The sequence below is a fragment of the Microchirus variegatus genome (assembly GCF_963457635.1).
Source record: "Microchirus variegatus genome assembly, chromosome: 9".
In the NCBI taxonomy this organism is placed as follows: Eukaryota; Metazoa; Chordata; class Actinopteri; order Pleuronectiformes; family Soleidae; genus Microchirus; species Microchirus variegatus.
In genome coordinates this window covers 1,002,216-1,015,000 of record NC_139810.1, presented here as the reverse complement: position 1 = coordinate 1,015,000, position 12,785 = coordinate 1,002,216, and the positions used below count along the sequence as shown (strand labels likewise).

General features: G+C 44.9%; 1 protein-coding gene across 1 annotated transcript; it reads left to right on the top strand.

Moving 5' to 3' along the window:
• The first annotated feature begins 218 nt into the window (after positions 1 to 218).
• On the top strand, positions 219 to 12,785 carry LOC310932058 (protein Wnt-2b-A). The gene is made up of 5 exons (XM_083895327.1): positions 219 to 444; positions 6,056 to 6,276; positions 7,749 to 8,026; positions 9,291 to 9,555; positions 12,538 to 12,785. The coding sequence occupies exons 1-5, from the start codon at positions 263 to 265 to the stop codon at positions 12,765 to 12,767; spliced, it is 1,176 nt and encodes a 391-aa protein (XP_083751453.1). The 5' UTR covers positions 219 to 262; the 3' UTR covers positions 12,768 to 12,785.

Below are 12,785 nucleotides of genomic sequence, written 5' to 3'. Positions count from 1 at the left end.
GTTTGTAAATGTGCGTGTGAAGCCGACACTTGTTGCTCCACACACTCAGGTAAGCGCAGACTCTGTGGCGCAGTCTGGTGCGCACATGGCACCGAGGACGCAGCGCGCAGCATGGAGCCTCGCGCAGGAGAATCAAAGCTGCTGAACTAAACTCTGCTGCTGCCACTTTTTTTTATTTTTTTTTACCCCCCCCCCCCCTCACCCCGAAAAACATTTTGGAAAGTTAAAAAGGGAAACAGAGAAAAAGAGCGCAGAGTGATCCATGTTGCGGTTAAAGCACATTCTGAGCCTCCGGGCGCCGCGGACGCGGAGCTGCGCTTCGCCGGGAGTCAGACTCTCATCCCGGGCTCCTTCGTGCCAAAGCCCCGCCGCCAGCTCCAGGATTTACTGTGCGTGTTTGCTGCTGCTGCTGCTGCTCACACCGCGGGTGGACTCTTCATGGTGGTGAGTCATCATCATCATCACCATCATCACCATCATCATCATCATCATCATACAACCACACAGTTTTATTTTGAAAAACAGTGATTATGATATTTATAATCATTAAGAGTCCAGACCGGGACTGAGCCTTTAATCCTCGACCTGTCAACGAGTTTAACTCATGATGACGATTTTAATCCATTTTCCAAAAAAACACATTCCAATTAAAATATGTTTCCATTAAATAAGGATTTGTATCCTTTAATTTATTGAAGAAGAAAGTTTTTTTTTTTCCTCCTCCTCATTTTGATGAAAATGATCAGGCTTATTTTTTTTATTTTTAGATTGAATTTATGAAAAAACACAACTTGTGCGTTCAAGTTTAATGTGTTTTTTCTTTTTCTTTTAAAGAAAAAGCAAAAATCCTCAAATCTTGAGTTAAATGAGAATAAATAAGCTTTAATTATGATTTAGTTTCTTCTTGTTTCACTGTGTTGGCTCCATAATAATAATGATAATAATGATTGCTATTAGTATTATTATTATTATTATTATACTAATAAAGTGATAAATGCAGTTTATGAGTGCTGTGTTCAGCTCAGCTGGAGACAAAGCAGGGAGTCATTAAATCACCAGGTACACACACACACACACACACACACACACACACACACACACACACACACACACACACACTAATAACTTCACTTAAATACCACAAAGTCAGTCATGTAGATCATAGATGAACCAAAGATCTCACTGCTCAAAAACATACATGAAATTGTGTGTGTGTGTGTGCGTGTGTGTGTGTGTGTGTGTGTGTGTTGATACAGGCAGATCTGGAGCTTTATCGTTATGGGATGTCCCATTTGCTTAAAAGAATTTGATTAACAGCACTTAATCAATAATCTAATGATTGTGGTTCTCACACTGTGGTATGTGGACCACCAGTGGTACGTGAGCTTCCTATAATAATAATAATAATAATAATAATAATCTGAAACCAGGGTATGTGATCAGAGAGGATCTGTAGAAAATGATTATATTATAATAATAATAATATAATATATGTCATACAAATGTTGCCATAAAGAGAGACGTATATGATGTGGCCCCAAAATAACTGCTTTAAAATGTTAAAGTACGACGTCCTAAAAGGTTGTGAGGTGAAAATGTTTTTTATTGATTATAATAATATTGATTTTATTGTTAATGTAGTGATAGGTTTAAAAGAAAACATTTTTCCCAAAACAAACCTCAAGGTTTCAAAAAAGTCACAATAAGTCGATCGTTATTATTGAGCTAAATCTGTAGCAGCTACTGAGGCTAAAGCTGCTAACGTCAAACATCACTGTCACAGTATCTGGCGTCATTAGCTGCTAACGTCAAACATCACTGTCACAGTATCTGGCATCATTAGCTGCTAACGTCAAACGTCACTGTGACCGTATCTGGCTCCATTAGCTGCTAACATCACTGTCACAGTATCTGGCTACATTAGCTGCTAACGTCAAACATCACTGTCACAGTATCTGGCTACATTAGCTGATTACGTCAAACATCGTGACAGTATCTGGCTACATTAGCTGCTAACATCACTGTCACTGTATCTTGCTACATTAGCTGCTAACGTCAAACATCACTGTCACAGTATCTGGCTACATTAGCTGCTAACATCACTGTCACTGTATCTGGCTACATTAGCTGCTAACGTCAAACATCATTGTGACAGTATCTAGCTATATTAGCTGCTAACGTCAAACATCACTGTGACAGTATCTGGCTATATTAGCTGCTAACATCAAACATCACTGTGACAGTACCTGGCTACGTTAGCTGCTAACGTCAAACATCATTGTGACAGTATCTGGCTATATTAGCTGCTAACGTCAAACATCACTGTGACAGTATCTGGCTACATTAGCTGCTAACGTCACTGTCACAGTATCTGGCTACATTAGCTGCTAACATCAAACATCACTGTCACAGTATCTGGCTAAATTAGCTGCTAACGTCACAATTTTTGACGTAAAAGTAGCAGCTAATATCAAACACGAATGCTTTGGTTACAGCTACAGAAGATGCTAATGTTAAACATTGATGCTATAGTATCTGACTACTGTTAACAACATCAAACATTAAGTATCTGGCCGCATTAGCAATAGCTACTAACTGCACTACCTAGCTAGTTTAGCTGCTAATGCCAAGCACTGATGTGATTACTGACGCAGATTTAGTAGAATTTAAAATTTGCTTGTTGTCCTAATTATTATTATTATCATTTATTTGTCAAATAAATAATCTGAGTGTGATTTAAAGCAGAATGTTCAGATTATTGCAGTCACAGCCCCAGATTATTTCCCCCCGTCTTTACAGCGTGTTGGTTTAGACCCGTGGATGCAGATTTACGCTGCTATAAAACCACCAGTCGGAGAGAAAATGAAGTGTGAATCGCTGCTCTGGCTTTTTTACTCCTTTGATGAGCACTCTCCTCTTCTTCCTCCTCCTCCTCCACCTCCTCCTCCTCGTAAAACACGACCACACAGCTTCACGCTCCCCGTGACCTCGGCAGAGACGATCTCACCAGATCAAGATCAGGTTTTTGAAGCGTATTTTCGAAAAGTGTCCCTGTTTGGGTTCCCACAGGTCCTTGAAATCCTTGAAAGTTTTTGAAAATGCCCTTAAATAGACATGAGTCATTGAAAGTGCTTCAAATGTTGTGCAGGGAAGAAGTGAAGTTGATATTGTCCCCAAAAGGGTTCTCATGGGTCCTTGAAATCCTTGAAAGTTTGTGAATTTGAGAAAAAAATTTCAAGGCCCTTTTAAGTTTTTTTTTTAAAGAAAGTGCTTGAATTTTATACAAGAAAGAAGTGAAGTTGATATTGGTAAACGTCTCTTGCCACTGGTGTCCCTGTCAAGGTTCCCACAGGTCCTTGAAGTCCTTGAAAGTTTTTGAAAATGCCCTTAAATAGACATGAGTCATTGAAAGTGCTTCGAATATTGTGCAGGAAAGAAGTGAAGTTGATATTGTCCCCAAAAGGGTTCTCATGGGTCCTTGAAATCCTTGAAAGTTTGTGAATTTGAGAAAAAATATCAAGGCCCTTGAAAGTTTTTGAAAATGTCCTTAAACAGACATGAGTCTTTGAAAGTGCTTGAATGTTGTGCAGGAAAGAAGTGAAGTTGATGTTGTTCCCTTAAGGGTTCTCATGGGTCCTTGAAATCCTTGAGAGTCTGTGAATTTGAAAAAAAAAAAATATGAAGGCCCTTGAAAGTTTTTGAAAATGCCTTTAAATAGACATGGGTCATTGAAAGTGCTTGAATTTTGAAGTTGATATCTAGGTAAACGTCTCCTGTCACTGGTGTCCTTGTCCGGGTTCCGACGGGTCCTTGAAGTCCTTGAAGGTTTTGGAATTTGAACATTGTTTTTCAAGGCCCTTGAACGTTTTTGAAAATAACCCTTTCAATTAACATGGGTCATTGAAAGTGCTTGAAGTTGATATTTAGGTGAATGTCTCCTGTCACTGGTGTCCCTGTCCGGGTTCCGACAGGTCCTTGAAGTCCTTGAAAGTTTTTGAATTTGAACAATGTTTTTCAAGGCCCTTGAAAACAAAAACTCACTTTCATGGAGAGACATCAGGGACAGAGAGGACGAGAGAGAGGCGGAGTCTTGGTTTGACAGGATTATTGGAGACGTCAGACTCCTCTGATCTCACACACACACACACACACACACACACACACACACACACACACACGCGCCCCCACACACGCGCACACACACACACGCACACACACACACAGAGGTTAAGTGCTTATTTATTTGCACAGTAAATGGTTTCCTCTCCTCTTACTCACAAAAACCTTAAACTGTTAAGTGAAGTGTGTGTGTGTGTGTGTGTGTGTGTGTGTGTGTGTGTGTGTGTGTGTGTGTGTGTGTGTGTGTGTGTGTGTGTGTGTGTGGGCACTTACACTTTGTCTATTTAGCTGTAAATCACTGTAATCCAGTTCCAGTGCAGATTAGAGATGGAGCGATCTGGTTTTAGTCACTTATATAATAATAATATTTAAAAAAACAACAGCTTATGTAAAAGCGTATGTCTATATTTAAATCAAATAAAAATAAAACATTTTAACCTGGAAACATGAAGTTCCAGGTGGGATTTTTAAACCTCCAAGCTCTCCCACACCAAAGTCACTCACTCTCCCACACCAAAGTCACTCACTCTCCCACACCAAAGTCACTCACTCTCCCGCACCAAAGTCACTCACTCTCCCGCACCAAAGTCACTCACTCTCCCGCACCAAAGTCACTCACTCTCCCGCACCAAAGTCACTCACTGTCCCGCACCAAAGTCACTCACTCTCCCGCACCAAAGTCACTCACTCTGCCACACCAAAGTCACTCACTCTCCCACACCAAAGTCACTCACTCTCCCACACCAAAGTCACTCACTCTCACTCTCCCACACCAAAGTCACTCACTCTCCCACACCAAAGTCACTCGCTCTCCCACACAGTCACTCACTCTCCCACACCAAAGTCACTCACTCTCACTCTCCCACACCAAAGTCACTCACTCTCCCGCACCAAAGTCACTCACTCTCCCACACCAAAGTCACTCACTCTCCCACACCAAAGTCACTCACTCTCACACACCAAAGCCACTCACTCTCTCACACCAAAGTCACTCACTCTCTCACACCAAAGTCACTCACTCGCCCACACCAAAGTCACTCACTCTCCTCACACCAAAGTCACTCACTCTCACACACCAAAGTCACTCACTCTCCCACACCAAAGTCACTCACTCTGCCACACCAAAGTCACTCATTCTCCTCACACCAAAGTCACACACTCTCCCACACCAAAGTCACTCACTTTGAGTGACACAAAGTGACCACACGAGGCAGCAGAGGACCAGCAGCTCCTGTGTCCCTGTGATGTTAAAATCACTGGTTTTCTCTATGGGCTTTGGTGTGGGAGAGTGAGTGGTTTACAAACTTCAGTTTCCTGTTGTTAAAGTCTGTCAGTCTGTTTCCTTGTATCTTGTATCATGCTAGCACACTGATGTCTCCTTCTTAGCTTCTTAGCTTAGCATTTAGCATTTTTATCAAACTACAGCTAAGGCTAATGTTTTCTGATTGTGTGTGTAGTATTGACACATAACAAGTGCTCAGTCGGCTAAACCTAGAACCAGGTCGACACAAGGAAAACAGTTTGTAAACTCACTCACTCTCCCGCACCAAAGTCACTAACTCTCCAACACCAAAGTCACTCACTCTCCCACACCAAAGTCACTCACTCTCCCACACCAAAGTCCATAGAGTAAACCAGTGATTTTAACATCACAGCACACAGGAGTTCACAGGAGTTGTTGATCCACTGCTGCCTCCATCACTAACTTACAATGACTGATTCTGTTTAATTCGGCTTTTAAAATAATACATTTAGACTTAACTCAGTGACACAAAGTGACCACACGAGGCAGCAGAGGACCAGCAGCTCCTGTGTCCCTGTGAGCTAAAATCACTGATTTTCTCTATGGACTTTGGTGTGGGAGAGTGAGCGGTTTACAAACATCTCCTCGCTAACATCAGGATTTACGAGGCTAACCGTGTCACTGCGTCCTCAGGTACATCGGAGCTCTCGGCGCTCGCGTCATCTGCGACAACATCCCGGGTTTGGTGAACAAGCAGCGGCAGCTGTGTCAGCGTCACCCCGACATCATGCAGGCCATCGGGGAGGGAACCAAGGAGTGGATCAGGGAGTGTCAGCACCAGTTCAGACACCACCGCTGGAACTGCAGCACACTGGACCGGGACCACACTGTGTTTGGACGAGTCCTGCTGCGCAGTGAGTCTGTGTGTGTGTGTGTGTGTGTGTGTGTGTGTGTGTGTGTGTGTGTGTGTGTGTGTGTGTGTGTGTGAATCTTAAAACATCTGCCTCATCTGCTGCAGACAAACAGCCCTTTTATTTAATCTTCTCTTCTCCCTCTCCTGCGTCTCCAAGCGGTCTCTTCATATCTAAAGCAGACTGGATCATTTCTCTACATGTTTTATCCCCACATAAAAATAATGATCTTTATGACGAGGATACAGTCACGATGAAGTGCAAGTGATCTGAGTGAAACGTGGTGACTCTGAAGAGCAGAGCGCACTTTTCATCGTTTTCACCCTGTGGTCTTAATCTTTGTGTAGAAGACGCTTTAACGCTGTAATTGAGGGAATAACAGATGCATCAGATGAGCTGATGTCTTTAGTTAACTGTTCAAAGAGAGAGAATGTTCTCTGCTGTGAAGTGAATGTCGCGGGGAGTTCATAATCTGATACGTTTAAAGGGTGTGTGTGTGTGTGTGTGTGTGTGTGTGTGTGTGTGTGTGTGTGTGTGTGTGTAGCAGAGGAATAAACAGTAATGTAGATGTAAATATTTAGAGATATTCTCACTGTCAGACAAACAGCGCAGGATTGAACGATGACCAGCACTGTTCTCCTGCTTCTCTTCCTCTTCTCCTCCTCTTCCTCTTCTTCTCTTTCTCCTCTTCCTCCTCCTCTTTCTCCTCTTCCTCCTCTCCTCCTCTCCCTCCCCCTCCTCCTGCTCCTCCTCTTCCTCCTCCTCCTGCTCTTCCTCCTCCTGCTCCTCCTCTACCTCCTCTTCCTCTTCTCTTCCTTTCTCCTCTTCCTACTCTCCACCTCTACCTCCTCCTCTCCTCCTGTACCTCCTCCTCTTCCTCCTCTCCTCTTCTTCCTCCCCCTCCTCCTGCTCCTCCTCTACCTCCTCCTCCTCCTCCTCCCCCTCTCTCTTGCCACAATGGGCAAACACGAGGCATCAGTGGAGAGAAAAAAAATTGTGCTTTTTTTCCACGACGACTGACCAGAAAAAGAGGTGCGTGACGTCATGGCACCGTTAGCTGCATTAGCTCCTTTAGCGATGTTAGCGTTAGCCTACAGTGGAACTGGAGTGGTCTGTTTATTAAAGGAAAAAGAGCAGCGCGAACAAATAACTAGCGTACCTGTGTAACTGCGTAATGTGCCTCTGTTTTTTAAAGGTGCCTTAACGCGGCCCAGCACTAGATACAAACAAAAACATTTAAACGGAAAGAAACTTATGACAGTACCAGACTCAAAGATGCGCGGCCATCTGCCTAGACAGGTTGGGGTGACAGAAAAAATGGTCCAAATGACCCGGACAAGTGACTTCAACTTCTACCAAAGTCATATTCTGGTCACGAGCTTGTACTTCTACTGTAAAAGTATCCCTCTAAGGTACTTTACCTCGTATAACGTGGAGTATTTACGTGACAGTCCTTCTCCGTCTCTGTGTCTCAGGCAGTCGCGAGGCGGCCTTCGTCTACGCCATCTCGTCGGCGGGCGTGGTTTACGCCCTGACGCGCGCCTGCAGCCAGGGGAAGCTGAAGACGTGTCACTGCGACCCGCACAAGCGCGGACGAGCTAGCGACGAGCGCGGCGACTTCGACTGGGGCGGCTGCAGCGACAACATCAACTACGGCATCAAGTTCGCCAAAGCCTTCATCGACGCCAAAGAGAGGACGGTGCGAGACGCCCGAGCGCTCATGAACCTGCACAACAACCGCTGCGGCAGAACGGTGAGTCCACCGCTGGTCCTCTGCTGCCTCGTGTGGTCACTGTGTGTCACTGAGGTCAATCTGAACTGGAGCTGATAATCGATTTTTTATCGATTACCGGATTAATCGTCAAACTATTTTGATCATCGATTAATCGGTTTGAAGCTTAGAACCAGATTTCTGATCGTTTCAGCTTCTTAAATGTGAATATTTTCTTCTTTTATAAAATAAAAAAAATAAAATAGATGCTAGTTAGTTAGCTGGCTAGCTTAGACACATAGATGCTAGTTAGCTGGTTAGCTTAGATACATAGATGCTAGTTAGCTGGTTAGTTTAGATACATAGATACTAGTTAGCAGGCTGTCTAACATACATAGATGCTAGTTAGCTGGCTAACTTAGATACACAGATGCTAGGTAACTGGCCAGGTTAGATACATAGATGGTAGTTATTTGGTTAACTTAGACACATAGATGCTAGTTAGCTGGCTAGCTTACTAGACAGACAGACAGATAGATAGCTAACAAAGATTGATAGAATGATAGTTAGCTAACAGATAGATAGATAGATAGATAGATAGATAGATAGATAGATAGATAGATAGATAGATAGATAGATAGATAGATAGATAGATAGATAGATACTTGTTAGCTGGCTATCTTAGATGCATAGATGCTAGTTAGCTGGCAAGCTTAGATCCATAGATGGTATTTAGCTGGCTGTCTTAGATACATAGATGCTAGTTAGCTGGTTAGCTTAGATACATAGATACTAGTTAGCTGGCTATCTTAGATGCACAGATGTTAGTTGGCTTTCTAGCTGAGATACATAGGTGCTAGTTAACCGGCCACATTAGATACATAGATGCTAGTTAGCTGGTAAGCTTGGATACATAGATACTAGTTAGCTGGCTATCTTAGATGCATAGATGTTAGTTAGCTGGCTAGCTTAGATACATAGATGCTAGTTAGCTGGTTAGCTTAGATACATAGATGCTAGTTAGCTGGTTAGCTTAGATACATAGATACTAGTTAGCTGGCTATCTTAGATGCATAGATGTTAGTTAGCTGGCTAGCTTAGATACATAGATGCTAGTTAACTGGCCAGGTTAGATACATAGATGCTAGTTAGCTGGTTAACTTAGATAACTCAGTGATGGAGGCAGCAGTGGATCAACAACTCTCAGCTGTGTGCTGATGTTAGTCACTGGTTTTCTCTGTGGACTTTGGTGCAGGGAGAGTGAGTGGTTTCTATATATATTTATGTGTCAGAACGTGTGTTTCAGGCAGTGAAGCGCTTCATGAAGCTGAAGTGTAAATGTCACGGCGTGAGCGGCTCGTGCACGCTCAGGACGTGTTGGATGGCCATGTCCGACTTCAGGAAGACGGGCGACTTCCTGAGGAGGAAATACAACGGTGCCATCGAGGTGACGATGAACCAGGACGGGACGGGATTCGCTGTGGCTAACAAAGCCTTCAGGAAGGCGACCAAGAACGACCTGGTCTACTTTGAGAACTCACCCGATTATTGCTTACAGGACAAAGCAGCAGGTGAGAGGCCGGTCGTCACGGTGATGGACCGCAACCTCACTGTGTGTGTGTGTGTGTGTGTGTGTGTGTGTGTGTGTGTTCATGCATGACTGTGTGTGTGTGTGTGTCTCTGTGATGTCTGTGGAAGCTAATATCCTCATCCCCTGAGGACACGTGACCACCTGACCTCTGTCAGTTTCTGTCAACACACACACACACACACACAACCAACCAAACACACACACACAACCATACACAACCAAACGCACACACACACACACAACCAACCAAACACACATGCACACACACACACGCACAACCAGACACACACACAACCAACCAAACGCACACACACACACACACGCACAACCAGACACACACACAACCTCACAACCAAACACACACACACGCACAACCAACCAAACACACACACACAACCAAACACACATGCACACACACACACGCACAACCAGACACACACACAACCTCACAACCAAACACACACACACACACAACCAACCAAACGCACACACACATACACAACCAGACACACACACACAACCAACCAAACACACACACATACACAACCACACGCACAACCAAACACACACACACACACACACACAACCATACACAACCAAACACACACACACACACACAACCAAACACACATACACAACCAAACACACGCACAACTAGACACACACACAACCAACCAAACGCACACACACACACATACACACGCACAACCAAACACACACGCACACCCAACCAAACGCACACACACATACACAACCACACGCACAACCAAACACACACACACAACCAACCAACCAAACACACACACACAACCATACACAACCAAACACACACTCAACCAACCAAACACACATACACAAACATACACAAACAAACGCACACGCACAACCACACAACCACACGCGCACACACACAGCCAAGCACACACGCACAACCAGACACACACACACACACGCACAACCAGACACACACACACACACACATGATGTAGGGCTGCAGCTATTTAATATTTTTGTAATTGAGTATTTCCTCGATTAATTGAGTAATCAGAAAATTAATATTCTTATATTTATTTATTTATTTTTCAAAAAATTAAATAATAATTTTGCGTTATCAAATCAAATCCTGCATAACATAAACGCAGTACAGTTACTCCGGGTAAACTACGTTAAACCAACCAACATCAGTGTTTAAGTTGCGTTAGCGTGTCCCGGCGGCGTTAGCATTAGCAACTGGATGCTATCGGCTCAGACGCTGTGTCATCGAGGACGTTCACAGCGGCTCCACTGCACCGTGTTAGCTTCTCGTCTAACCGTGAAATGATCCAGCATTTACGGTCCGTTTAACTCTCCGTCATCGCACCGGCTGAAACACCCGGGCGTGCGTCTGCTAAAGCGGTCCGTGTGCAACAACGATCCCTGCGCTGAACGGGCCGCATAACGCGATAGAGATAGAAATTAAAGGAATTAAAGGAATTAAAGGAATTACACTGGAGGCAGAGTTACTCAAATTACTCGAGTAATCGTTGCAGCCCTTTTGCGATATGATGACTCCGCCCACGTTGAGGAGGAGGAGGAGGAGCTACACAGTCGTGGAAAAATGTCGTGAGCTGGAACTGGATCATGGAAACGCGACATTCCACCTCCTCTTCCTCCTCCTCTTCCTCACCTTAACACTGGAATCCACAGCCTGGGGACAGAGGCAGCTCACCTCTGTGTGTGTGTGTGTGTGTGTGTGTGTGTGTGTGTGTGTGTGTGTGTGTGTGTGTGTGTGTGTGTGTGTGTGTGTGTGTGTGTGTGTGTCTGAACTAAGCGTAGCTGCAGGGCAGAGTGGGCCTCAGAGTGTGAGAGCCTGTCTGTCTGTCACGCTCCACTGTCCATTTAACCCTCACACACACACTCACACACACACACACACACACACACACACACACACACACACACACACACACACACACACACACACACACACACACACACACACACACACACACACTTCAAAGGGAGCAGTGGCTTGGGAAAGGCAGTGTAACTATAGGTCGCTCTACCAACACTGCATAGTTGTGTGTGTGGGTCTGTTGTTGTTACCAGCAGTGTGTTGTGACAGTTAGCTTCACACACTGAACACCAGCGCTAATCTCTGTGGGTACGACACACACACACACACACACACACACACGCACGCACGCACGCACACACACATACACATACACATACAACCAAACACACACACACACACAACCAAACACACACACACGCATACACACAACCAAACACACACACACACACAACCACACACACACAACCAACCTGCCGCTAACCATGATAACATTAACGCACAACGCCTTAGCTGCATTATCTCCTTTAACGCTGTGAGCTCCGTTAGCGTCTTAAACGTCGTTAGCTTAGTTAGCTGCATTAGCTACTTTAACGCCATTAGTTGCATTATCTCCTTTAACGCCGTTAGCTCCGTTAGCCTCTTTAACGTCGCTAGCTGCGTTAGCTCCTTTTATGCAGTTAACTGTGTTAGCTGCTTTAGTGCCGTTAGCGTTAGCCTACAGCTGAACTGTAGCGGTCTGTTTATCAAAGGAAAAGAGCAGCGCTAACAAATAACCAGCGTACCTGTGTAACTGCGTATGTGTGCCTCTGTCTTTAAAGGTTAGCGTTACTTTAGAGACTCATTTTAACGATCAGGGAGTCACGGAAACACGTCGTGCGCTAACGTGCGTTAACGTTGACGCCGCTAACTGCTGTTTTTCCGCTAGTTTCGCGCTGAAAGTCAAAAATAACGGCGTCACTGCCTTATCATCTTACAGTCGAGACCTCCTGATTCTAAGCGAGGATGGGTTTCCACTAACAGACAGTAGGGGGCAGTGGAGACATTTCAAGCTGTTGAAATTCGAGTGTTTCCTGTAACGCTGTAACACTGTTGTGTGTGTGTGTGTGTGTGTGCGCTCTGCTGCAGGTTCTCTGGGAACAGCCGGCCGCGTCTGCAACAAGACGTCGCGCGGCACCGACGGCTGCGAGGTCATGTGCTGTGGGCGGGGCTACGACACCACGCGGGTCACGCAGACCACCAAGTGCGAGTGCAAGTTCAAGTGGTGCTGCGCCGTGGAGTGCAAGGACTGCGAGGAGGCCGTGGACGTGCACACGTGCAAGGCGCCCAAACGAGCCGAATGGCTGGACCAGACCTGAGGACACGCCCCCCAAAAC